Source organism: Pogoniulus pusillus, chromosome 27 (assembly GCF_015220805.1).
Source record: "Pogoniulus pusillus isolate bPogPus1 chromosome 27, bPogPus1.pri, whole genome shotgun sequence".
NCBI classification, from domain to species: Eukaryota; Metazoa; Chordata; class Aves; order Piciformes; family Lybiidae; genus Pogoniulus; species Pogoniulus pusillus.
In genome coordinates this window covers 2,179,832-2,203,582 of record NC_087290.1, presented here as the reverse complement: position 1 = coordinate 2,203,582, position 23,751 = coordinate 2,179,832, and the positions used below count along the sequence as shown (strand labels likewise).

Below are 23,751 nucleotides of genomic sequence, written 5' to 3'. Positions count from 1 at the left end.
AAGACACTTGGATGAGGAGCTTAGGGCCATGGTCTAACAGTTGTGTTCAGGTTGATACTGGGGTATGGTTAAGATCATTGATCTTAAGGTTTTTCCCACCCAGGTGATTCTGTGCCCTAAGTTGGCAGATTCCTGCATTGTTCTTGCTGAGTTAGCAGCCAATTCTGTGCCTCCAGCTGCTGCCTCACAAGGAAGAACCCTAGAACTATGACTAACTTTCTTGTTCTTGCTGTGTGGAGTAGGAGATGAAGAGGTTAGGAAATGAAGCTGGGCTTGAACTTTTCTTCCTGGCTCTGTCAGTGCCTGTGCAAGTGTGCTGGGAAGGGTTAGTAAAGCTTTAGTAACCAGCCTGGGGAGTTGGTAGGACTCTTTGTAGTGCTGTCAAGTAGGCCAGATCTTGCTGCATGGTTCCTTGTGAAATACATTCTCATGCCTTGCATTCATGGGTCGTGGCTGGCATCTCTCCTAACTCCAGGCTTTGGAGGAGCTGGCTGATAGAAGCCTGCAAGGATTGTGCAAGGCCTGCTTGTGTAACAGGGCCGGATGCAGAGCTGAACTCGCCTCATCACGGGCAAGAAGAAGCCTGGGTCAAGTGTCCTTGGGCTCCACAAGGGCTTCTGGTCAGGTGAGACCAGGAACTACTGCAGGGGGGGCTGTGAGGATGCTGAGGGGACTGCAACGTCTGATAAGGCAAGGCTGAGAGCCCTGCGGCTGTTTAGGCTGGAGAAGAGCAGCCTGAGAGGGGATCTTAGGAATGTCTGTAAGTACCTGAAAGGTGGGAGGCAAGAGGAAGGGGCCAGGCTCTTTCAGAGGTGTCCTGTGATAGGATAAGAGGCAACAGGCATGAACTGGAAGCCAGGAGGTTCCATCTGAAGAGGAGGGTAAACTTTTGGTGTGAGGGTGCTAGAGGCCTGGAGCAGGCTGCCCAGAGAGGTTGTGGAGTCTGCTCTAGAAACTTTCAAGGCTCATCTGGACACAGTCCTGTGTGACCTGCCCTGGGTGCTCCTGATTTGCTGGGGGGTTGGACTCCAACTCTGGAGATCCCTTCTAACCCCTACCATTCTATGATCCTCTGCTTATGTTGACTGGGCTGGGAGTGTGAAGCTGGAGAGCTTCACAACTTGGGGCCAGCCTTGCAGCCTATGACCCTGACTACTCCCTGCCTGCCTGGTCCCTTTCTGACACAAGAATGCCCTCTTTGGCTACTGGTTTGTTGTGGGCTTTGCTGGTGAAGGGGCTGGGAGTGGTTGCAGAGCACTGGGCAGGGTCACTGCCCGCATTTCACAGATGCTCAAAGAACAACTCAAGTGGCCTCACCCAGGAGGGTTATGGAGGGACTGCCTACACCTTCAGCAGGGCAGAGGTAAAGCCTGGCTCTGGGAGCAGGGCACAGCCCTTGCTGAGTTGCACACACACACTAAGGATGGAGCAGCAGCACTGCCTTCCCTTACAGCAGTGCAGGAGATGAGCTTGGCATGCCTGGAGAGCTCTCACATCCTCAGAGGAAAACCACCTTATCAATACAAAATGTCCCAATCCCATGCCAGCAGAGTTTGCTTTTCTGCAAGTAAAGAAATCCCCTAAACAATCCTGACTGGAGCTATTTGCAGCTCTTAAACCTTGCAGATAGCTTTAGCCATCTGCCCTGATGCTCTTCAAGCATCTCTGGCCCTGCTCCAGCCCTCAATGCCCTCCTTGGAGTAAGGAGCCCAAAACTTAACCCAGTAGGTGAGGTATGGCTTCACCACTGCACCAATACAGGGGGACAATCCCAGTCCTGAACCTGCTCACCATACTCTTGCTGGTCCAAGCCAGGATGCTGGTGACCTTGGCCAGTTTGGGTGGTCCCTGTGCCTGAGATGAGCTTGGCCAAGCTGTGAGCTTCAAAGCTAACTTCCCAGACAGGAACATCTTCATCATATTCAGTGTCTTCATCAATGACACTGAAGAGGACACAGACAGAGTCTGCTCAGCAGGTTTGCTGCTGACACCAAGCTGGGAGGCTTGGCTGCTCCAGCTGCAGGCTGTGCTGCCATCCAGAGAGCCCTGAGCAGACAGAGCTGGGCACAGAGGAACCAACTGAGGTTCAACAAGGAGAAGTGCAGGGTCCTGCACCTGGGGAGAACAATAAACTGCAGCAGTCCAGGCTGGGAGGTGACTGCTGGAGAGCAGCCCTGTGGAGAGGGACCTGGGAGTGCTGGGGGAGAGCATCCATGGCACAGCAATGTGCCCTGGGGGCCAAGAGGGCAATGGGATCCTGGGATGTTCGTGTCCAGCCGATCAAGGGAGGTTCTCCTTCCTCTCTACTCTGCCCTGGTGAGACCTCCTCTTGAATACTGTGTTCAGTTTTGGGCTCCCCAGTTGCAGAGGGTCAGGGATCTGCTGGAGAGGGTCCAGTGAAGGGCTGTGAGGATGATGAGGGGACAGGAGGGCATGGCTGATGAAGAGAGGCTGATGGACCTGGGGCTGCTTAGTCTGGAGAAGAGAATATTGAGTGGGGATTTAATCAATGTCTGTAACTCTCTGAGGGCTGGGGGTCAGGAGGGATGGACAGGCTCTGCTCACTGCTGCCTGGAATAGGACAAGCAGCAATGGATGGAAGCTGCAGCACAGGAGGTTGCAGCTTAGCACAAGGGGGAACTTCTTTACTGTAAGGGTCCCAGAGCCCTGGCACAGGCTGCCCAGAGAGGCTGTGGAGTCTCCTTCTCTGGAGCCTTTCAAAGCCTGTCTGGATGTGTTCTTGTGTGATCTGTGCTAGATTGTGTGGTTCTGCTGTGGCAGGGGGGTTGGACTGGATGAGCTCTGGGTCCCTTCCAACCCCTAACATCCTGTGAGCCTCTGAGCAGCATTGGAGGGTTTTGCTGTCCAGTTTTCCTAGTAGAAAAGGTCACAGTCTGCCACCAACTCCCTGCCTATAGAGACTGCAGACAAAGTCACCCAAACCCTTGACAAAGGCAGGTAAGGGATGGGTAAACTCTTTGCCTGGTGTGAGGCTTGCTTGGAGGAGGTGGCAGTCACTGGGCTTCCACTCATGGCTGCCTTGAGGACAACACTTGAAGAGGAGGCTGCTGAAAAAAGTACCACCTCTTGAGCTTAAAACCTCTTGAGCAGGACCTGAGCCATGCAGATCCACATGCCTGAGTGCCTTGATCCTGAGAGTTCTCAGCACAGCCCAGTGAACAGTCAGCTTGACTGAGTAGTGCCTGTGGCAAAAGGGAGGGCCTAAAATTCCTGCGGTCTTGTCCCAACCCCAACATTAGGCTGCTCCTGGCTTTGGCAAGGCAGTGGCTTAGCTGGGGATAAAAATGGCTGATGGTGGGGCCTAAAGAGTGGTGGGGAATGGAGTTAACCCCAGGTGACAGCTGGTCAGCTCCTCAGGGCTCAGTTCTGGGGCCAGTACTCTTTAATCTCTCTGTCAATGATCTGAGTGAGGGGATCCAAGCACCCTCAGGCAGTTTGCAGGTGACACCGAGCTGGACAGCAGTGCTGAGCTGCTGGAGGGTAGAGGCTTCACAGGGCAAGGGTTGGGTCCTGCAACCCTGGGAAGGCTCCAGATAGAGTGCCTGGTAACTGCCCAGTGGGAAGTGACCCAGGGATGCTGGCCAGCAGTGGTTGAAGATGAGCCAGCAGTGTGCCCAGGTGGCCAAGAGGGTCACCAGCATCCTGGCCTGGATCAGCAAGAGTGTGGTGAGCAGATCCAGGACTGGGATTTGTCCCCCTGTGCTGGGCAGTGGTGAGGCCACACCTCACCTACTGGGTTAAGTTTTGGGCTCCTTACTCCAAGGAGGGCATTGAAGGCTGGAGCAGGGCCAGAGAAAGAGAAAGGCAACAAAGCTGAGGAAGGGCCTGGAGAACAGGGCTGAGGGAACTGGGGGTGTTCAGCCTGGAGAAGAGGAGCCTGAGGGGAGACTTCACTGCTCTACAACTCCCTGAAAGGAGGTTGAAGCCAGGTGAGGGTTGGTCCTTTATCCCAAGGAACAAGCAGCAGGACAAGAGGAGATGGCCTCAAGTTGCTCCAGGGAAAAGTTAGGTTGGACATGAGGAACAATTTATTTCCCCAAAGGGCTGTCAGGACCTGGCCCTGGCTGCCCAAGGCCGTGGTGGAGTCCCCATCCCTGGAGGGGTTGGTGTGGTGCTGAGGGCCGTGTGGGGCCCTGGCAGTGCTAGGTCCAAGGTTAGACTCCAGGATCTGAAAGGTCTTTCCCATCCCTTAACGATTCTGCAGGCTCTCAGTATCAGCAATGCTGAGACCTTTGTTCCCCATTCGGCCGTTGCTTGGAGCCAGGCTCTGATCCTGTCCCTCCTCCTCGGGTTAGTCAGCAGGAGGTTCACTTTACCTGCTCTTTTCAGGTTCTCTTTGTGCTCTGGCCCTGCACTCTTGTTTTTTCTGGGCTGGGAAGGAAGTTGTCCTAAGCCAGGGATCCCCACAAACTGGTTTGGAGCCTTTTGTTTGGTGAACTCAAGTGTGTAAATTCAATACCTCTGGGTAGCTCTGAGGCAGCTTAGCAGGTTGGAATTCATTTTTGTCTTGGGTAGTGCTCCAAATCCTTTGGTTCTGTGTCCTGGGATCCTGCAGAGCCCCACCTTTGTACACCCCTAGGGTAGGGCTGTTTTCTGCCTTGGTAACACTCTTCCTGCTGCTCACTGCCTTGCTTTTACAGCTGCTCTCCTGTCCTTGAGTGGGACCAAAAGCCAGCCCAGTGTGCCAGAGGCTGCTCAGCTGTGCTGCATTTCCAGCTCCAGCCCTAGTGTTGTGCTTTCCACATCTCTCTCATCCCTAAAATAGAAGCTCTGCTGATGTCTGAGCTGTGTGTCAAGGTCTGGCTAGCAGAGACCTTGCTCAGAGTCATTTGTTCTCTTTGACCAAATCAACAGCTTTGGGTTGGGCCTGTTTGTGTTGATGTGCTCGAGGTGCAGCTGCAGCCAAGTTCCTCCTTTAGATTGGGGGTTCTGAGGTGCTGGAAGCAGCAGGAGGCCCCAGCAGGACAGTCACTTCCCCATCATCGTGTGGCAGAGAGACTCTGCAGCTTTCCACTTACCTTTCCTAACTGGAAGTTGTGGGATGTGCTGGTTTGGGGTTTCTAGTATGGGCTAAGAAAGTGGTATGGAAGTGACAGCACCACCTGGGCAGGCTGCAGAGCTGGGCAGAGGGAACCTCATGGAGCTCCCCAAGGGCAAGTGCAGGGTCCTGGCCCTGGACAGGAACAACCTCCTGCAGCAGGACAGCTGAGGGGGGACCTGCTGGGAAGCAGCTGCAAGGAGAAGGAGCTGGGAGTGCTGGGGGACAGCAAGTGCCCATGGGGCAGCAATGTGCCCTGGGGGGCAGGGAGGCAAATGGTGTCCTGGGGGGCATGGAGGAGAGAAGAGTGTGGGCAGCAGGGCAAGGGAGGTTCTGCTCACACTCTACTCTGACGTAGGGAGGCCACACCTGGAGTGCTGGGTCCAGCTCTGGGCTTCCCAGTTCAGGAGAGCCAGGGAAGTGCTGGAAAGAGTCCAGGGGAGGCTGCAGAGCTGCTGAGGGGCCTGGAGCAGCTCTGGGAGGAGCAAAGGCTGAGAGCCTGCAGAAGGGCAGCCCCAGAGGGCAGCTGAGCAATGCTCAGCAAGAGCTGAAGCAGCTGTGGGAGGCAAGAGGCTGGGGCCAGACTCTGCTCAGTGGTGCCCAGGGACAGGCCAAGGGGCACAAAGTGTCAGGCAGGAGGTTGGCTGTGCAGAGGAGGAGCAAGTTGTTTGTTGTGAGGGTGCTGGAGGCCTGGAGCAGGCTGCCCAGAGAGGCTGTGGAGTGTCCTTGTGTGGAGAGCTTCCAACCCCCCTGGCACTGTGCTGCTGGGCAAGCTGCTGTGGGTGCCCTGCTTTAGGAGTGGAGCTGGGCTGGATGATCCCCAGAGGTCCCTTCCAAGCCCTGCTCTGCTGGGGCTCTGTGAGGTGCTGGCTGTAGCAGTGAAGCCTCCACACACAGTGAAATCTGACCTTGCCCTCAGGTGCTGGTGAGAGCCAGCCCTGGGCACTGCTCCTTATCACCCCTGCTGTGTGCAGTGACCATCCTGTTCCACAGCCAGCACCGATGTGGCTGCTCAAGCTGAGGCTGATGGAGTGAGAAAGCCTTGGGGTTTCCTTCCCTGCCCAGGAGCTCACCTACAGGGTGAGGCCACCCAAAGCAGGGAGCCTGTGTGGGCCAGAGCAGGCATGGCCACTTGTCTGGTCAGACCAAAGGCCTCTCTCTGAGGTCTCTGGATGGCAGTGCCATGTGAAAAGCTGATCCAGAGGCTGAGGAAGGCACCGTGAAAGAACCTGGAGCTGAGCACCAGCTCCAGAGGTCTCCTGGTTTGGAGAGGGCCACTTTTCCTTCCAGATATTTGACTAAAAAAGTGTGGGCAGGGGAAAAGCTGATTTGAGACTTGACAAGGGCAGTAACTGGCACGGGCTGATGCCAGCTGAATTCCTCCTGCTGCTGGGTTGCATTTGTACCCAAATAGGCATGAGAGAAGATGTGGGTTTGCCCCAGGTGTGGGTTTGCTCCTGGCTTAGTGTCTCAGGCAGGAGGTTCTCTGCAGTGGGATTCAGAGGCCAGGCACAGCCATCCCCACTGCAGCCCTGCTCTGCTGCTGGCCCTTCTTCCTGGGCTGGTGACCATGGGGCGTCTCTTCCTGGCCCCCATCAGTGACCTGCCCATCTGGTGTCTTCAGTGGGTGAGAGGCAAGCCCTTGGCTGGTCACAGGACTGCCTTCCTCTTTGTGAGCAAACCTCTTCCCTCTTCCTCCTCCTCTGCCGCCACCTCCGCAGCGATGGGACCTTGCCACGGCCTCCTCCGCTGCTGCCATCTGCATGAGCTCTCCAGGAGTGGTTTTCTTCTCCTCTTCCCAGGTGTTTCAGCTGGCTTTGAAGTTTGCTTCTCTTTATTTCTGTCTTGGTTCTCCAGTTTGGGCTACAAAGAGAAAGGTTTTGCCTCTGCTTTGGCTGCTCATTTCCTTCCTCTGTCTTCCCTCTTTCCTGCAGCTGTCTTCCAGTGCCATGATGCCAGTGGGAATATCTGGTTTAGAACTCTGGGGTTGGTAAGGTTTGTTTCTTTGGAGGCTGATCATGTCCCTGATCTGTGTTTTGCTGTGGTGCTGTGCAGGGGTGGTCAGCACAAGAGAAAGGATGAGCCTTGGGGCAGGCCAGGCCTGTGGTGGGGAGGGGGATCTGGTTGTGGACAGCTCAGGAATTCAGCTTGGTACTTCTCAGTTGGAAAAGTGTCTGTGACAGATCAGCAGAGTCAGGGGCAAGGGCTGGGACAAGAGGATCCTCCTATGAGCACAGACTGAAAGAGTTGGGGCTGGAGCAGAGGAGGCTCCCAGGAGACCTTCTTGTGGCCTGCCAGGGTCTGAAGTGGGCTACAAAAAAGCTGGGGAGGGACTTCTTAGGTTCTCAGGGAGTGGCAGGAGTGGGGGGAATGGAGGAAAGCTGGAGGTGGGGAGAGTGAGGCTGGAGGTGAGGAGGAAGTTGTTGGGCAGGAGAGTGGTGAGAGGCTGGAATGGGTTGCCCAGGGAGGGGGTTGAGGCCCCATGGCTGGAGGTGTTTGAGGCCAGGCTGGCTGAGGCTGTGTGCAGCCTGCTCTAGGGTAGGGTGTCCCTGGGCATGGCAGGGGGGTTGGAGCTGGCTGCTCCTTGTGCTCCCTTCCAACCCTGACTGATTCTGTGATCCTGGCTGGGGATGAAGGGCTGGGAAGCAGCCCTGTGCAGGAGAACTTGAGGGTGCTGGAGGTGCAAAGCTGGACAGGAGCCAGCACTGATTGCTGCCAGCCCAGCCCCAGCCTGTCCTGGGCTGATCCTCAGCAGCATGGGCAGGGAGTGGATTCTGCCCCTCTGCTGTGCTCTGCTCAGAGCCTCCTGCAGTGCTGGGGCAGCTCTGGAGTGCTCAGCACAGCACAGGCAGGGACCTGCTGCAGCAGGCAGGAGGAGGCCACAGCAGTGCTGGCAGGGCTGGAAGGGCTCTGCTGTGAGCCAGGCTGGCAGAGCTGGGGGTGTTCAGCCTGCAGAGGAGAAGGCTGCAGGAGACCTTCTGGTGGCCTTGCAGGGCTGGGAGGGGAGATCAGAAGATGATCAGAGGGATGGGGAAGCTCCCCTGTGGTGCCAGGCCAAGGGGGGATGGTTTGTCCTGAAAGAGGGAGATGGAGAGTGGAGAGAAGGGAGAAATGTTTGCCCCTGAGGGTGGGCAGAGCCTGGCCCAGGCTGCCCGGAGAGGTGGGAGCTGCCCCATGGCTGGCAGCAGTGCAGGTCAGGTTGGCTGTGGCTGTGAGCAGCCTGCTCTGGTTGGGGCTGTCCCTGCTGGCTGCAGGGGTTGCAGTGGATGGGCTGGGAAGGTCCCTTCCAGCCAAAGCAGTCTGTGAGTGTTCTGTTGTAGTCCAGCTGCCACCCCCAGCAGTAGGACCTCGGCAGCTGCTTCCCTCAGTGCAGCAATGCCACATATGTGCTGAGTCAGGGGCACCAGGGTCATCGTGTGCCCTGCCACAGCAGCTCTGCTGCCAGGACTCCTCTCCTGGAGTGGCTGTGCAGGGCTTTTGCTGGGAGGCTGAGCTGGAGAAATCCAGACAGAAAGAAGCAGCAGCAGGTCTGGCTGGGTGCTGCTGTCAGCTGTGGTGGGCCCTGGCATGGATTCCCCTGTCTGAGAAGCCAGCAACCACTTCTTGGGTGAGTGCCCTTGCTGGGTGTGAGGGCTGGCACAGGGGAGCTGGGCACTGCAGTGCCTGTAGTGGTGGGGTTGTGTGATGAGCTCATGCCTGCAGCCATAGTTTGGCTTCAGACTGGCTACCTGGTGGCCCTGCTGGCACTTTGCTGAGAGCTGGGGAGCTTTGGCAGCCTGTGTCCTGCTGAGCTCCCTGCAGATGGTGCCTGGCACTGCAGTAAGGCTGGCAGGGACAGTGGCCAGTGGGACTGCAGGTGTTTAGAGAACCACAGAAGTGGGTCCTTGTTTAGGCTGGAAAGGGGCTCTGAGATCATTCAGTCCAACACCAGCCCAGCACCACCATGTCCCACAGTGCCATGGCCACGTTGCTGCAACACCTCCAGACATGGCAACTCCACCACCTCCCTGAGCAGCCTCTTCCAATCCCTGCCCACTCTTGCAGCAAACAAATTGTTCTTTATCTCCAACCTAACCCTGCCCTGGCACACTTTGAAGCCATTTCCTCTCCTATCACCTGGAACTCGGGAGCAGAACCCAGCCCCCAGCAGTCTCCAGCCTCCTCTCGGGGAGCTGTAGAGATCAATGAGGTCTCTGCTCAGCTTCCTCCAGGCTGAGCAACCACAGGTCCCTCAGCTGCTCCTGCCCAGCCCTGTTCTCCAGACCCTTCCCCAGCGTTTCTGATCCTGTCACTTCAGCCTGTGCTTGTGTCCCTTTATTCCAGCACAGCTGTTTGTGTGGCAGAGCAGAGCTGCTGCCTGCAGCTCCTGCCTTTATCTGCAGCTGTCCAAAGGCTGCTGCTCGGTGCCTGCTGGGAGACATGGCTGGTCAGGGGCATGGGAGGTGGGGGTGCTGCCATGTGCTGGGGCAGGCTGGGTCCAGAGGGCACAGCAGGACTCGTGTGCATTGCCAGGTGAGTGTGGAGGGAACTGAGCTCAGGAGGTGCTTGGTGCAGCTCAGCTGCAGCCTGGCGGTCGGGTGCTGGGAGGTGGCAGCAGTCAGCAGGCCTGGGCTCTGCTGGCTCAGCAGGTCCTCCTTCTGCTTTCCTCTTGTGTCAGCTGGGCTTGGACACTCATTTTTGGGGCAAGAGTCACAGGCTGTAGACCCATTCTGGGAGCAGGAAGCCAAATTGTCCTGAGGTAGTAGAATCATAGAATCAAGCAGGTTGGAAGAGACCACCCAGGCTAACCTAGCACCCAGCCCCAGCCAACCAACCAGACCACGGCGCTGAGTGCCCCAGCCAGGCTTGGCCACTCCACCACCTCCCTGGGCAGCCCATTCCAGTGCCAATCACTCTCTCTGCCAGGAACTGCCTCCTAACATCCAGCCTAGACCTGCCCTGGCACAGCTCCAGGCTGTGTCCCCTTCTGCTGCTGCTGTCTGCCTGGCAGCAGAGCCCAACCCCACCTGGCTACAGCCTCCCTGCAGGCAACTGCAGGCAGCAATGAGCTCTGCCCTGAGCCTCCTCTGCTGCAGGCTGCACCCCCCCAGCTCCCTCAGCCTCTCCTCACAGGGCTGTGCTCCAGGCCCCTCCCCAGCCTTGCTGCCCTTCTCCAAACACCTTCCAGCACCTCAACAGCTCTCTGCAATTGACCAGCCCAGAACTGGACACAGCACTCCAGGGGTGGCCTGAGCAGTGCTGAGCACAGGGGCACAAGAACCTCCCTTGTCCTGCTGCCCACACTGCTCCTGAGCCAGCCCAGGATGCCATTGGCTCTGCTGCCCACCTGGGCACACTGCTACCTCCTCTGCAGCTCCTCTCTGCCAGCACCCCCAGCTCCCTCTCTGCCTGGCTGCTCTCAGCCACTCTGGCCCCAGCCTGCAGTGCTGCTTGGGGTTGTTGTGACCAAAGTGTAGAACCCTGCACTTGGCCTTGTTCAATCTCATCCCAGTATCACAGACTGTCATCAGTTCCATAGAATCCATGAGGTTGGAAGGAACCCTCAAAGGTTATCTTGTTCAACCCTCTGCAGTCAGCAGGGACACCTCCAACTAGATCAGGCTGCTCAGGGCTCTGCCAGATTTGACTTTGAATGTCTCCAGGGCTGGATTCTCCACCAGTTCCCTGGGCAACCTCTTCCAATGTCTCAGCACTCTCATTGTGCAGAATTTCCTCCTGATGTCCAACCTAACTCTGCCCTGCTCCAGTTCCAAACCATTGCCTTCCTCCTATCCTCCCAGGCCCTTCTGATCAGTCCCTCCCCAGCCTGCCTGTAGGTGCCCTTCAGATATTGAAATGGCAGCCCTGAGGTCTTCCTGGAGCCTTCTCCAGGCTCCACAACCCCAACTCTCCCAGCCTATCTCCACAGGGGAGGTTCTCCAGCCCTCTGATCATCTTTTTGGCCTCCTGGGCCTGCTGCAGCAGTTCCATGTCCCATCACCATGGAGCCCTTCACCAAAGTCAAGGCAGTTCCTGCCTGTGGTTGATCACTGGAGAACCTCTGTTGCCTCCAGGGTCAGAGGGCAGTGTGTAACCTCTGTAGAGTCCCAGGCTGGTTTGGGTGGAAGGGACCTTTCAAGCTCATCCATGCCAACCCCCTGCAGTCAGCAGGGACATCCCCAGCTAGAGCAGATTGCTTGCAGCCCCAGAGAAGCTGCCCTGGAAGGATTCCAGAGATGAGGCATGTCCCACCTGCTGGACTGCTCTCCAGCCTGGACAGATGCTGGGACTGCCCAGACCCAACTGAGCTTCACACAGCCCCACTTCTGCAGCTTGGCCAGGTCCCTCTGATGGCTCCTGCCCTGCTGGCATGTCAGCTGCTCCACACAGCTTGGTGTCAGCTGCAGCTTCTGCTGTGGAGCCTTGTGGATGGAGAGAGGAGAGCAGGCCCAGTGTCTGGCCATGCAGCTGCCTAAGCCTCCAGCAGCGGTGCTCTTCCCTCTGCCTGTGGCCGTGGGCAGTGAGTGTGTGGTGGTTCAGCTGCTCCTGCAGCTGCAGGCTTCTCCTTTGAAGTGCTGCAGGGCCTGAGGGTGGTGAGGGCTAGGAGCTAGCATGGCTTCCTCCCCCTCATCTGCCCATGCTGCATTCCTGGCAGCTTCCTTCCTCAGGGTGCCTCCCTTCAAGGCATCTCTGCGTGGGTGAGCAGGCCACCTCTGGAGGCTTGGAAAAGCCAACCCCTGCAGCTGCTGCTTGCTCTAGAGGGGCAGAGGTTCTGCTGGTGTGGGCATAGCAGGGACTTGCTGCTGCAGACACAGCCCTCCCCTTCTAGATGAGCTCAGCAGCTCTTGCCCTGTGTCAGGGCAGGTGGTGAAGATCCACATCTAAGCTACCTGGAAGTGGAGTTTGGGGCAGGGGTTGCTGTTGGACCAGGGGCACACAGCTTCTGTGTGCTGTCTTGGGCTGGCTGCCACTCACCAAAGACAGGCTGAGCTTGAACCCTCACCCCTCTGGTGTTTGGTGCTGTGCTCTGTGTTAGGAGGCTTTCCTTGGGCTTGGTGCTTGGTGAGTGGTGGATTTGAACAGAATAGAATAGAACAGAACAGAATAGAATAGAATCAAGCAGGTTGGAAGAGACCTCCAAGCTTATCCAGTCCAACCTAGCACCCAGCCATAGCCAGTCAACCAGACCATGGCACTAAGTGCCTCATCCAGGCTTCTTGAACACCTCCAGGGTCAGTGACTCTACCACCTCCCTGGGCAGCCCATTCCAATGCCAATCACTCTCTCTGACAACAACTTCCTCCTAACATCCAGCCTATGCTTCCCCCAAACCAGCTCAGTGTGGGCTCCATCAGCCTTGGGGTTTTCATGGCTCTCTCTGAGCCAAGGTTTGTCACTGCCTCACCTACAGGGTTGGTCAAGTGAGTGAAGGAGGGACCATTGCTGAGGACAGACAGCCTGACACGGTCATTGCTGCCCTGTAGGAGTGGAAGTGGCCACCCTGCTGTAGTCTGAGCAAGGAAAGCTGGCACCAGACAAAATGCACTCTGCAGTGTTGGAGATGTGTGTGCAGGCAGCCTCCTGCCTGCCTTTAGGGGCAGCAGAAGAGCAGGAGCTGTGCTGTGTGAGCAGCAGCTGAGGCTGCCTGGGAAATCAATCACTGAGCAGCAGCCCTCAGGGGTTCTGTGCCCCGAGACAGGAGCAAGCCCCCAAGAACCAAAGCCATGTGTAAGAGGGACATTTGCTGGCAGCTTTTGGCTGAGAGCCAGAGATGAGCTGGGGTGGCAGTGGGGAGGAGAAGAGCTTGCTGGGGTTCCATCAGGAGTGAAGGCAAGAAAGGAGCAACATTTCCCCCCCTCCCCCCAGTGCATTCCTTTGGCATCTGTTGCTGGACCAGCTCCTTGGAATTGAATGAGGAGGAGAAGAGGTCCCTGCTGAGAGCTGTGCCTTGTTGGCAGCTGAGCTCTGGTTGTTGGAGGCTTTCACCAACAGTTTAGTCTACAGCTGTACCAAAATAGCACCCAGCTCTTGCTTGGCACAGATAACCCAGTGGGGAAAGGCTGTCTGCAAGGAAGGGAGGACAGGGTGACCTGCCTGCTGGAGAGGAGTGGGCAGCCTGCTCCTCTGCACTCAACATCACTCACATTTTTCTTCCAACCCCCTGCTTAGTGTTCTAAAATCAGAGAATGGTTTAGGTTGGAAGGGAGCTCAAAGCTCAGCCAGTTCCAACCCTCCCTGCCATAGGCTGTGACACCTCTCACTAGAACAGGATGCTCAAGGTCTCATCCAGCTTGGTCTTGAGCACCTTCAGGGAGGTTGTGGAGCACAGAAGCACCCAATGTGATCTTTGATCACATTGGGTGCTTCTGTGCTCCACAACCTCCCTGGGCAACCTGTGCCAGTGTCTCACCACCCTCAACCTGTGCCAGTGTCTCACCACTCTCACTGCAAACAACTTCTTCCTAACATCCACTTTCAGTCTCCCCTCTGCCACTTCAAACCCATTCCTCCTCCTGCTGTCATTACCAGACCTTGTCAGTAGTCCCTCCTCAGCCTTCCTGTTGGCCTTTTCAGATCCTGCAAGGCCACTGCAAGGTCTTCTTGAAGCCTTCTCTTCTCCAGGCTGCACAGCCCCAACTCTCTCAGCCTGTGCTCAGAGCAGAGCTGCTGCAGCCCTCTCAGCATCTTGGTGGCCTCCTCTGGAGTGACTCCAACACTTTCATGTCCTGCTTGTGCTGGGGGCTCCAGAACTGCCCCCAGGACTGCAGGTGGGGTGTGAGGAGAGCAGAGCCAAGGAGCACAATCCCCTCCCTTGCCCTGTGCCCACACTGCTCTTGCTGCAGCCAGCACAGGGTTGTGTCTGGGCTGCACTCACACTGCAGGCTCCTGTTGAGCTCTGCATCACCCCAGGCCCTGTTCCTCAGGGCTACTTTCAGCCATTCCCCACCCAGCCTGGAGCTGTGCTTGGGGTTGCACCAACCCAAGTGCAGGACCTTACACTTGGAATCCCTGGAAGCTTTGCAGTGGTGTTTTGGTGCCCTCCATAGCACAGGCACTTGCCAAGCTCTGAATCAAACTTCTCGTGGGGTTGGGAGCTGGTTGGGTGCAGAAGCAGCCAGGAGCCCACTCGTGATCACTGCCAGGTTGCTGTGGACTTCTCCTTGCTGCCCAGGGCTGGTGACCTGTGGCAGAGCACTTGGTGTGTTCTGGAGCTGGGCTTTTGGGGGGGGGGAGTGACAACAAGGGGAGATTCTTTGCTGAAGACCTTTGTAGCAGTCCTTCAGCATCACCTTCCTTTGTTCCTGACTGCATCAGCAGAACTTTCAGCTTCAGCCAGTGAGTTCTCAGTCCAGGCTCAGCTTGGAGTTTGGAGCATAGGAGGTTCCATGTGAACCTGAGGAAGGTTTTTTCCCTTGTGAGGATGGCAGAGCCCTGGCACAGGCTGCCCGGGGGGGTTGTGGAGTCTCCTTCTCTGGAGATATTCAAGAGCTGTCTGGATGCATTCCAGTGTGATCTGCTCTGGGTGGTGCTGCTCTGGCAGAGGGCTGGGCCAGATGATCTTTGGAGGTCCCTTCCAGCCTCTGACATTCTGTGATTTGCTGCTCCTCTTCCAGCCCCCAGCAGAGCTGGCTGAGAGCTCTTCCCCAGCAGGCACAAGTCTGCTGCAGAGGCTAATATCCCTCCTGGCTCAGCTATGGGCCATGTCCCCTGGCTCTAGTGGCACCCTCGCAGCTCTGAGTCACTCTCTGTGTGCAGGTCCATGGTCTGCTGGCTTGGCAGAATGCCCAGGTAGAAGAGAGTCACTTTGCCCCTCTAGATGGAGTTCTGAGCTCATTATCTGTTTGCGTGGGCAGAGGGCAGCCCTGTGTGTTGGGGAGGTAATCTGGCATCTGAACTGGGGTCAGAGCAGCAGGAGGGAAGGAGCAGTGATAGGAGGCTCACCGGAGAGGGGCAGGGGCCACAGGGCTCCTAGAGCACTTGGGAGCTGGGTGCTTGTCCTTGCATTTCCAGGAACTCTGGGGATGGCCCTTGGTGAGTCACAGGTCACTTAAACTCTGCCTTGGCAAGAGGAAAGGAGCAACTGAAGCAGACAGAAGTGCAGTGGGAAGCCAGAGGCCCTCACAGAGCAGGGTGGGAACTCAGAAGTCTCTGTCCTTGGTGTGGTAGTGACCTGATGTGGAGATGCTCACAGAGCCACTGTGCCATGCTCCTGCTCTGTGGTTCATAAGCAGCAGGCCCTGGGCATTCTGTCACCTAGCAGGGAGGAGGCAGAAAGCCCCAGGTCCGTGGGGGACTGGAAGAGTGAGATCCTCCCCCCCTGCCAGCCCAGGGGCTGTGTGGTGAGTAAGGGCTGGCAGTGAGTCCCTGCTGGGGCATTAGCAGGAGCCATGCTGGGCTCCCTGCCTGCACTGTGGGGCTGCTGTGAAGATGCTGGCAAGGGAAGAGCAGAAATCACTTTGGGGCTGCAGGGGGAAGGGAAGGGCTTGGTGGGTCAGTGGGACACACCTTGGGACACAAAAGCATCTCACAGACCCACCTGGTTGGAAAAGACCTTAAGGCCATTGAGTCCAACCATAACCTAACCACACAGCTCAGACCATGGCCCTAAGCTCCTCATCCAGACAGCTTTGAAAGCCCTCCAGGGATGGACTCTACTGGCCCCTGGGCCAGTGCCTGATGACCCTTTCTGTGGAGATACTCTTGCTAATAGCTAACCTAACCCTCCCCTGCTGCAACTTGAGACTGTGTCCTTTTGTCCTGTCACTTGGTATTAGGGAGAGGAGACCAACTCCCACCTCATTGCAACCTCCTTTCAGGGAGTTGTAGGGAGCCAGAAGGTCTCCCCTTAGCCTCCTCCATTTCTCCAGCTCCCTCAGCTGCTCCTCTCCAGCCCTGTTCTCCAGACCCTTCCCCACCTTTGTTACCAATCTCTGGACCAGCTCCACCCTTTCAATGTCCCTCTTGAAGTGAGAGGCCCAAAACTGAACCCAGTAGCTGAGATGTGGCCCCAGCAGTGCCCAGTCCAGGGGCACAGCCACTTCCCTGCATCTCTGTGGTGCAGAGCCTCTCTCCAGAGAGCTGCTGAGCTCCTCCTGCTCCGAGCACTGAGGATGTGCAGGGAGGAGCAGACTGAGCAGTGCCTGAAGCTGTCGCATGGCTCTGTGCGGCTGCTGGGGTTGACTCCTTTTGTCCTTGCTCACAGTGCCTCTGACCACCATGGGGGATGCCATGGAAGCCAGCCCAGACCAGCAGGACTCCCTGGTCAGCATGACAGATGTGTTCCTCATCTCCCTCCTCATTGGCCTCTTCACTTACTGGTTCTTCTTCCGCAAGAAAAAGGAGGACCTCCCGGAGCTGCCCAAGATACAGTTAGCGTAAGTAACAGCTCCTGGGCAGGGCTCCTGTCCTGCTCCTGGAATCAGGGAGTGGGTTGGGTTGGAGGGGCCTCCAAAGCTCATCCAGTCCAACCCCCTGCAGCCAGCAGGGACATGGAATCATAGAATCAACCAGGCTGGAAGAGAGCTCCAAGCTCAGCCAGCCCAACCTAGCACCCAGCCCTGGCCACCCAACCAGACCATGGCACTGAGTGCCCCAGCCAGGCTTGGCTGCAACACCTCCACTAGAGCAGGTTGCTCACAGCCTTTTCAAATCTGATCTTGAATATCTCCAGGGATGAGGTCTCAAACACCTCCCTGGGCACCTGCTGCAGTGTTGCAGCAGCCTCCTGGGGCAGAACTTGTTCCTCACATCCAATCTCAATCTGCTCTGCTCTCATTTCAAACCATTGCCCCTGCTGCTGTCCCTGCAGGCCTTTGGGAACAGTCCCTCTGCAGCCTGCTTGGAGCCCCTTTAGGTACTGGCAGGCAGCTCTGAGGTCTGCCTGGAGCCTTCTCTTCTCCAGGCTGAACACCCCCAGCTCCCTCAGCCTGTGCCCACAGCAGAGCTTCTCCAGCCTCTGATCATCTCCGTGGCCTCCTCTGGACCCACTCCAGCAGGTTCCATTTCGTTCCTGTGTTGTGGGCTCCAGATCTGGACACAGCCCTGCAGGTGAGGTCTCCCCAGAACAGGGTAGAGCAGAGGGGCAGGATCCCCTCTCTCCAGCTCTGCCCACACTGCTTTGGCTGTGGCCCAGGCTTCCATTGCCCTTCTGCTGCCCATTGCTGGCTCCTGTGCAGCTTCTCAACCAGCAGCAGCCCCAAGTCCTCTCCCCAGGGCTGCTCTCAATCTCACCAGCCCCCAGGCTGCATTGGTAATGAGGATTGTCCCAGCCCAGCTGCAGCACCCTGCCCTTGGTCTTGTTGAACCTCATGAGGTTCCCCTGTGCCCACCTCTCCATCTTGTCCAGGACCTTCTGGGTGCCATCCTGTCCCTCTAGCCCATGGACAGCACCACTCAGCTTGGTGTCAGCTTATCTGCCCTCAGCCTGGACTCCTAACAAGGATTGTTCTGACTCAGATGCAGGGCCCTGCACTTGAGGTTCAGCTGTGCCCACCTCTCCAGCATGTCCACGGTGGCTTCTTGGACTGTAGGAGGTCTCCAAGTTAGGGCAGTTGATCCCAAAGTGCATTTCTGTCGCCTTACATTTCTGTGTCTCCTGTCCACCAAGCTGTGCAGAAGGCCCTGGGATGGAGCCAGGCTGCAGTTCTGCCTCAGCCCAGCGTGTGGCCCACAACAGAGCTTCCCCTTCCCAAGCAGAGCCTCTGGCTGTGCTGCAGAGCTCTGCAGGATTGCCTTGGCTGCTCTCTGCCTCTCTGTTAGAAGCTGTGTGGAGAGGAACTTGCAGGAAGGTAGGCAGGCTCCTGAGCAGGTTTCCTCTTGGGAATCTTTATCTACCCTTAGCTTTGGAAAGAGGAAATAGTCTTGAGGGGCTGGGGCATAGCTGCCTGACAGGTCTTGTGCAACTTGCTTGGCCTAAATTGCCACAATAGCATCTGGAGAGGGAGAGGTCCTTGTTCCACCCTACCTGCTGCAAGGGGCTTAGGGCCAGGAGCAAGTTGTGTTGGTGGAGATCTGGATGCATTAAGTTCCTTGGCTTGGTCACACCCCAAACCTAACATCAGTATTCTGCTGGGCTCTTCAGCTCATTCCATTTCCTTTTAGAGCATTGGAGAGAGGCTTGGAGCCCCCTGAAATGAAGCCTCAGGAGGGGGTTGGAGCCCCCTGAAATGTAAGCCTCAGGAAGGGTTGGAGCCCCCTGAAATGGAGCCTCAGGAGGGGTATGGAGCCTCCTGAAATGTAGGCCTCAGGAGGGGTATGGAGACCCCTGAAATGTAGGCCTCAGGAAGGGTTTGGAGCCCCCTGAAATGTAGGCCTCAGGAAGAGTTTGGAGCCCCCTGAAATGAAGCCTCAGGAGGGGATTGGAGCCCCTGAAATGAAGCCTCAGGAAGGGTTTGGAGCCCCTGAAATGAAGCCTCAGGAGGGGATTGGAGCCCTCTGAAATGAAGCCTCAGGAGGGGATTGGAGCCCTCTGAAATGAAGCCTCAGGAGGGGATTGGAGCCCCTGAAATGAAAGCCTCAGGAGGGGGTTGGAGCCCCCTGAAATGAAGCCTCAGGAGGGGATTTGAGCCCCAGAAATGAAGCCTCAGGAGGGGATTGGAGCCCCTGAAATGAAAGCCTCAGGAGGGGTATGGAGCCCTCTGAAATGAAGCCTCAGGAGGGGATTGAAGCCCTCTGAAATGAAGCCTCAGGAGGGGATTGGAGCCCCTGAAATGAAAGCCTCAGGAGGGGTATGGAGCCCTCTGAAATGAAGCCTCAGGAGGGGATTGAAGCCCTCTGAAATGAAGCCTCAGGAGGGGCATGGAGCCCCTGAAATGAAGCCTCAGGAGGGGATTGAAGCCCTCTGAAATGAAGCCTCAGGAGGGGTTTGGAACCCTCTGAAATGAAGCCTCAGGAGGGGTTTGGAACCCTCTGAAATGAAGCCTCAGGAGGGGATTGAAGCCCTCTGAAATGAAGCCTCAGGAGGGGTTTGGAACCCTCTGAAATGAAGCCTCAGGAGGAGTTTGGAGCCCCTGAAATGAAATCCTGGGGAGGGGTTTGAAAGCCCCTGAAAAGAAGCCTAAGGAGATGGGGTTGAAGCCACTGCAGTAGAGCCCTGAAGTCACTTGGGATCTGTTCCCTGTGTGTTTGCACAGTGAAAGTGAGCCTCAGCCCAGCCCTGTGCTCTCCATTAGCTCTTTGCAGAAGGCAACCACACAAGAAAGGTCAATCCTTTGGGTCTGTGCTGGCTGCAGTCACTGCAGGACTTCCCCAGTCCTGAGAGGTTGGTTCTGAGCTCTTGAGGAGGTCTCACAGAGTGTTAGGGGTAGGAAGTGACCTCAAATGCTCACTGAGTCCAGCCCCCTGCCAGGGCAGGCCACACAGGAACACATCCAGGTGGGTTTGGAATCTCTCCAGAGAAGGAGACTCCACAACCTCTCTGGGCAGCCTGCTCCAGGGCTCTGCCACCCTCACAGTCCCTTCTGTTTCCCTGGCACCTCCTCTGCTCCAGCTTGCCCCCAGTGCCCCTTGTGTGACCCTGAGTAGAGCCTGGCTGCGTCCTGCCCACACTGCCCTGCACAGCTTCAGCACAGCACTGAGGGCAGCCCTCAGGCTGCTCTGCTGCCAGCTGCCAGCCCCAGCTGCCTCAGCTTGGCCTCACAGGAGATGTTTACTGCCTGCAGCAGCTTGGGGGCTCTGGGCTGGCCTCTGTCCAGCAGTTCCCTGAGCTCCTTCAACTGAGGGGCCCAGAACTGGCCACAATATTCCAACCTTCTGCCCAACACCTCCATGACCATCAGCCAGTGTCTCAAAGTGCCACATCTACAGCTTCTTCAGCACCTCCAGGGATGGGGACTCCTCCACCTCCCTGGGCAACCTGTTCCAATCTCTGACCACTCTTGCAGCAGAGAAATTTCCTAAGCTCCAGCCTGATCCTCCCTGGCACAATTTTGGGCCATTTCCTCTTACCCTGTTCTTAGTTGCTTCAGAGAAGAGGCCAACACCAGCCTCACTGCAGCCTCCTTTCAGGTAGCTTTCAGAGCAAGGAGGTCTCCACTTAGCCTCCTCTTCTTCAGGCTAAACAATCCCAGTGCCTTCAGCCTCATAAGCTCTGTTCTCCAGATGCTTCACCAGCCTCATTGCCCTTCTCTGGACCTGCTCCAGCCCCTCAACATCCTTCTTATTCTATGGTGCCCAGAACTGAACCCAGGATTTGAGATGTGGCCTCACCAGCGCTGAGTACAGGAGGGCAATCCCTGCCCTGCTCCTGCTGGCCACACCACTGCTGATTCAGGTCAGGCTGCTGATGCCCTTCTTGGCCACCTGGGCACACCCTGGCTCATCTTCAGCTGCTGTCAACCACCACCCTCAGGTCCTTCTCCATCAGGCAACTTTCCAGCCACTCTGCCCCCAGCCTGGAGCCTTCGTGGGATTGTTGTGACCAAAGTTTTGGCTTCTAGCAGCACCTCCCAGCACTGATAACCAGCAGGGAGAGGCAAGGTTGCACCAGACCCTGTGTGACACAACTGCAGACTGGAAGAGTGACAGCCAGCAGGTGAAGTGCAAGAGGAGGCTTTGAAGGAGTTTCTTCTCCCACATTAAGCCTGACCCTGCCTCTGCCTGCTGCAGCCTTGCCGCGGTCGCTGCAGCAAGGCTGTCCCGGGAGCTGGTGGCACCTCCATCCTCCCAGACAGCCACTTCCTGCAGCCTTATTTCATGGGGCCCTGGGAACCAGGAAGGAAAGGAGTGGGAAAAGCAAACAGCCACAGGTTTCCTTCCCTCCTCTCATCCTTGAGTCCGAGGTGGAGTTTCCTTTTGGATGAAGAAGCAAAGCAGCAAGATCCAGGATCAGGCTGCCGGCCACTGCCTGCAACTGGCTGGCTGCAGCCCCTGGGCCCTGGACAGGCAGGGAAGCTGCCCCAGATCCACCAAGGCAGAGAGCTCCTGGTGGGACTGCCTGCAGCTGCAGTGGGAGATCCTCGACCTTAAAGAGATGTTGCTTTTCTTCAGCACATTCTCTCTCTTGAGTCACCTGAACCACTTCATCGATGGCCCTGGGGGACTGCTCCTGCTGTGTCGCTTTGGCCTCCAACTTGAACCTGGGAGGAGTGGAGGATGGAAGGTGCTGAGCAGCCATTTGGACATGGCATGGGGGCTGCTGCTTTAAAGGCTTTGCTTGTGTGTGGTGGGAGAGTGTGAGCAGCACTTCCAGCCTGAACGCAGCACCTTGGGGCCCTCCTCTGGGTTTTGGGAGTCACCACGGAGCAGCAGCAACAGTGATCAGCCCTGGTCAAGTCACATCAGCTCAGCAGGGGCTGGCAAAGCAGAGGAGATGCTGCTGCCACAATTGCCCTCGGTGGTGGAAGAAGAGATGTGTGGTCAAAATCTCCTCCTCTGGATAACATCTGGGCTGGCTTCCAGCAGCCTGCCTGGCCCAGGAGTGGTCATGTTCCTGCCCCAATGATGTGTGTGTGGGTTCAACCACAGCTCCTTGCTGTTCTCCTGCCTGAAGTCCCAGAGAAGGGGCAGAGCCCAGCATTTCCAGAGGCTTCCCTCTTAGCAGATGTCCTTTGGCCACGTTGTGCGAGCCCATGGGCATGGGGCAGGCCTGGGTGCCACTGCCTGAGCACTTTTTGCTTTGTGACCACTTCCAGCCTTAATTGAAACCAGCAGAGCCTTCCCACAGCCTCTGCTCTGCAGATGTCATCAGGGAGCTGTGCTCTCAGTCACCACCCAGCCACGGCCACCAGGCTTCCTGCGAGGCACTGCTGGGGAATGCAGCACCTCATCTGTAACTGAGAAGCAGGCAAGAGGTCTGTCCTGCTCTGGAGTCCTGCAGCCTGGCACCCTGGGCAGAAGCAGGAGTGGCAGCCAGTGGCCTGCTGGCTGACAGACTCCCCCTTCCTTTCTCTTGCCTCCCACGCCCATCTTCACCTGTCTGGGGCAGGCATTGGCTTATCTCCCTTCTGCAGCTCCGAAGAAAGCCATTCCCTGGTGTGTGTTTGGCTTCCTGCGGCAGGAATCGCCTCAGCTCCTCGCCCTGATTAGCTTCCTCTGTGTGCGGCAGGGGCAGAGCATCTCTAATTGAATTAACTGGCAGCCTGGAGAGAGCAAACTCCTGTGAGCTGCCCCCGCCGTGGCACTGCCATAGCTACCCGCGGCGGCTGCAATCGCTTCTCTTCAGCCTTTGCAGAGCAGCTCTGGCAGCAGCTGTGGTATAAACAGTTTCCAAGGGAACCAGGCCGGGGGAGGGCTTTGTGTCCCGTCCCCTTTGCTCCACACGGAGGATGGGAGAGGGCCGGGAGCTGGAGGATCCTGGGAGCTTTCATTCTCCACTCCTAATTCCTTTCTGCCACTGCTGCCAGATGTTGCAGCTTCTCAGGACCGTGCGGATCCAGTGGGTAACTTCCAGAGCTCCACCAGGAGGATCTGAGCGGACAGCACCGCTCCTGCTATGACCCTGCCCGGGACCCTTTGTGCCGGCTCTCTTCTCCTTAACAAAAGGCTGGTGCTTGGCTTTGATGCCCAGGAGGAGCAGAATGGGAAGGCCACCGTGTGTGTGGCTCCAGAGCTAAGTTAGATCCTCCCGGTGCAGACGCTGGGCTGGGACTCTTTGTCTGCCTCTCCCTGCCCGGACCATGGGCTGCGCTTACTCGGCCCCGCGGGAAGAGGTGGCCCCGGCGAGGTGAGTTCATCTGCTTGGCCTTGGAGGGTCCCTGCTGCTGCCCCAGAGCTGGGTGGAGAGGGGTACCACTGTCTGCTGCGGTGGGAGAGAAGGAAGGGGAGAGGCTGTGCCCGGAGCAGGCTGCTCCCGAGGAGACCCTGCTGTTGGCGCTGGGCTCTCTGCAGCGCCCAGGCTGCCCTCTCAGTGCTGGCCGGAGGTGTGCAGAGCCCTAGGCACGGGAGCTTTCTGGAGGAGAGGTGTTCAGCTGAGGTGGGTGCTCTGGTGTTGTGGCTGAGTTGTTGGGAGCTCCCTTCTGGCTCCCTTCTTTCTTCTGACGCTGATGTGACAGAGCCCTGGGAGTTGCTTGCTGTGTGCTCCCACCGAAGGTACCCAGTCTGTCCAAGCTGAAGACTTGCTCCCGCAGTGGAGTTACCTCCTTCCCTCTGTCCATCACTTCTGATTCTCTCAGCCCCTGCCCTGAGCTCTCTGAGCTGTGGGAGCTTTCTCTCACTGTCTCACCTAAGTCTTGTTGGCTGAGCAGTGCCAGTGAGTGTCCTTTCTGTCTTGGGGGCACTTTTTGCAGCTGAGATTTTCAATCCCCCTTGCTGAAGCACTTTCAGGTCGTCCTGCAGCCTTCTTCCAAAAGCCAGCCTGCTGATTTCTTCCATGTCTGAGCCACACATGAGCTGCTCCCCCACCACAACACTGCTGTGCAGCGTTGCCTCCTTTGGAAGCAGACAAGCTCCATGGCTGCTCCCTTTTCTCTCCCAAAGGGAGCTTGCTGAAAGCATCTGCAGCTCTCTTTTTATCCCCCTCCTTTGAAAGTGTTTTGTTTAGCAGTTGACCCAACAGCTGTTTTAATTGGATCTCATTTGCAGGGGGCAGTAAACCAAAGAGCTTCATGCAGGAGCCAAAAGCTAAGTGAGAGCTCAGCATCCTGTGAGCCAGCTGAGGGGCAGCTCTCCTGAGCCCCCATCCTGGCAGCAGTGTTGGACAGGGTTGGGGCTGCTCTTGAGCTCCTTGTGGTATCCCTGTAGCCAAAAAGGACCCAGCACAGCAAGGGGACTGTTAA

General features: G+C 57.1%; 1 protein-coding gene across 5 annotated transcripts in view; it reads left to right on the top strand.

Annotated features, from left to right (window-relative positions):
* LOC135187722 (NADPH--cytochrome P450 reductase) overlaps positions 1 to 23,751 on the top strand; it is a 52,325-nt gene that overhangs the window by 5,565 nt on the left and 23,009 nt on the right. For 4 of the 5 annotated variants that reach the window (XM_064166703.1, XM_064166704.1, XM_064166705.1 and 1 more), the window contains one exon: positions 16,242 to 16,413. In XM_064166703.1, the coding sequence (XP_064022773.1) occupies positions 16,256 to 16,413 (158 nt within the window). In that variant the 5' untranslated portion in view covers positions 16,242 to 16,255. Of the gene's footprint in view, positions 1 to 16,241; positions 16,414 to 22,538; positions 22,701 to 23,751 lie in introns of those variants that run through there. The other variant, XM_064166707.1, reaches the window with a different exon arrangement.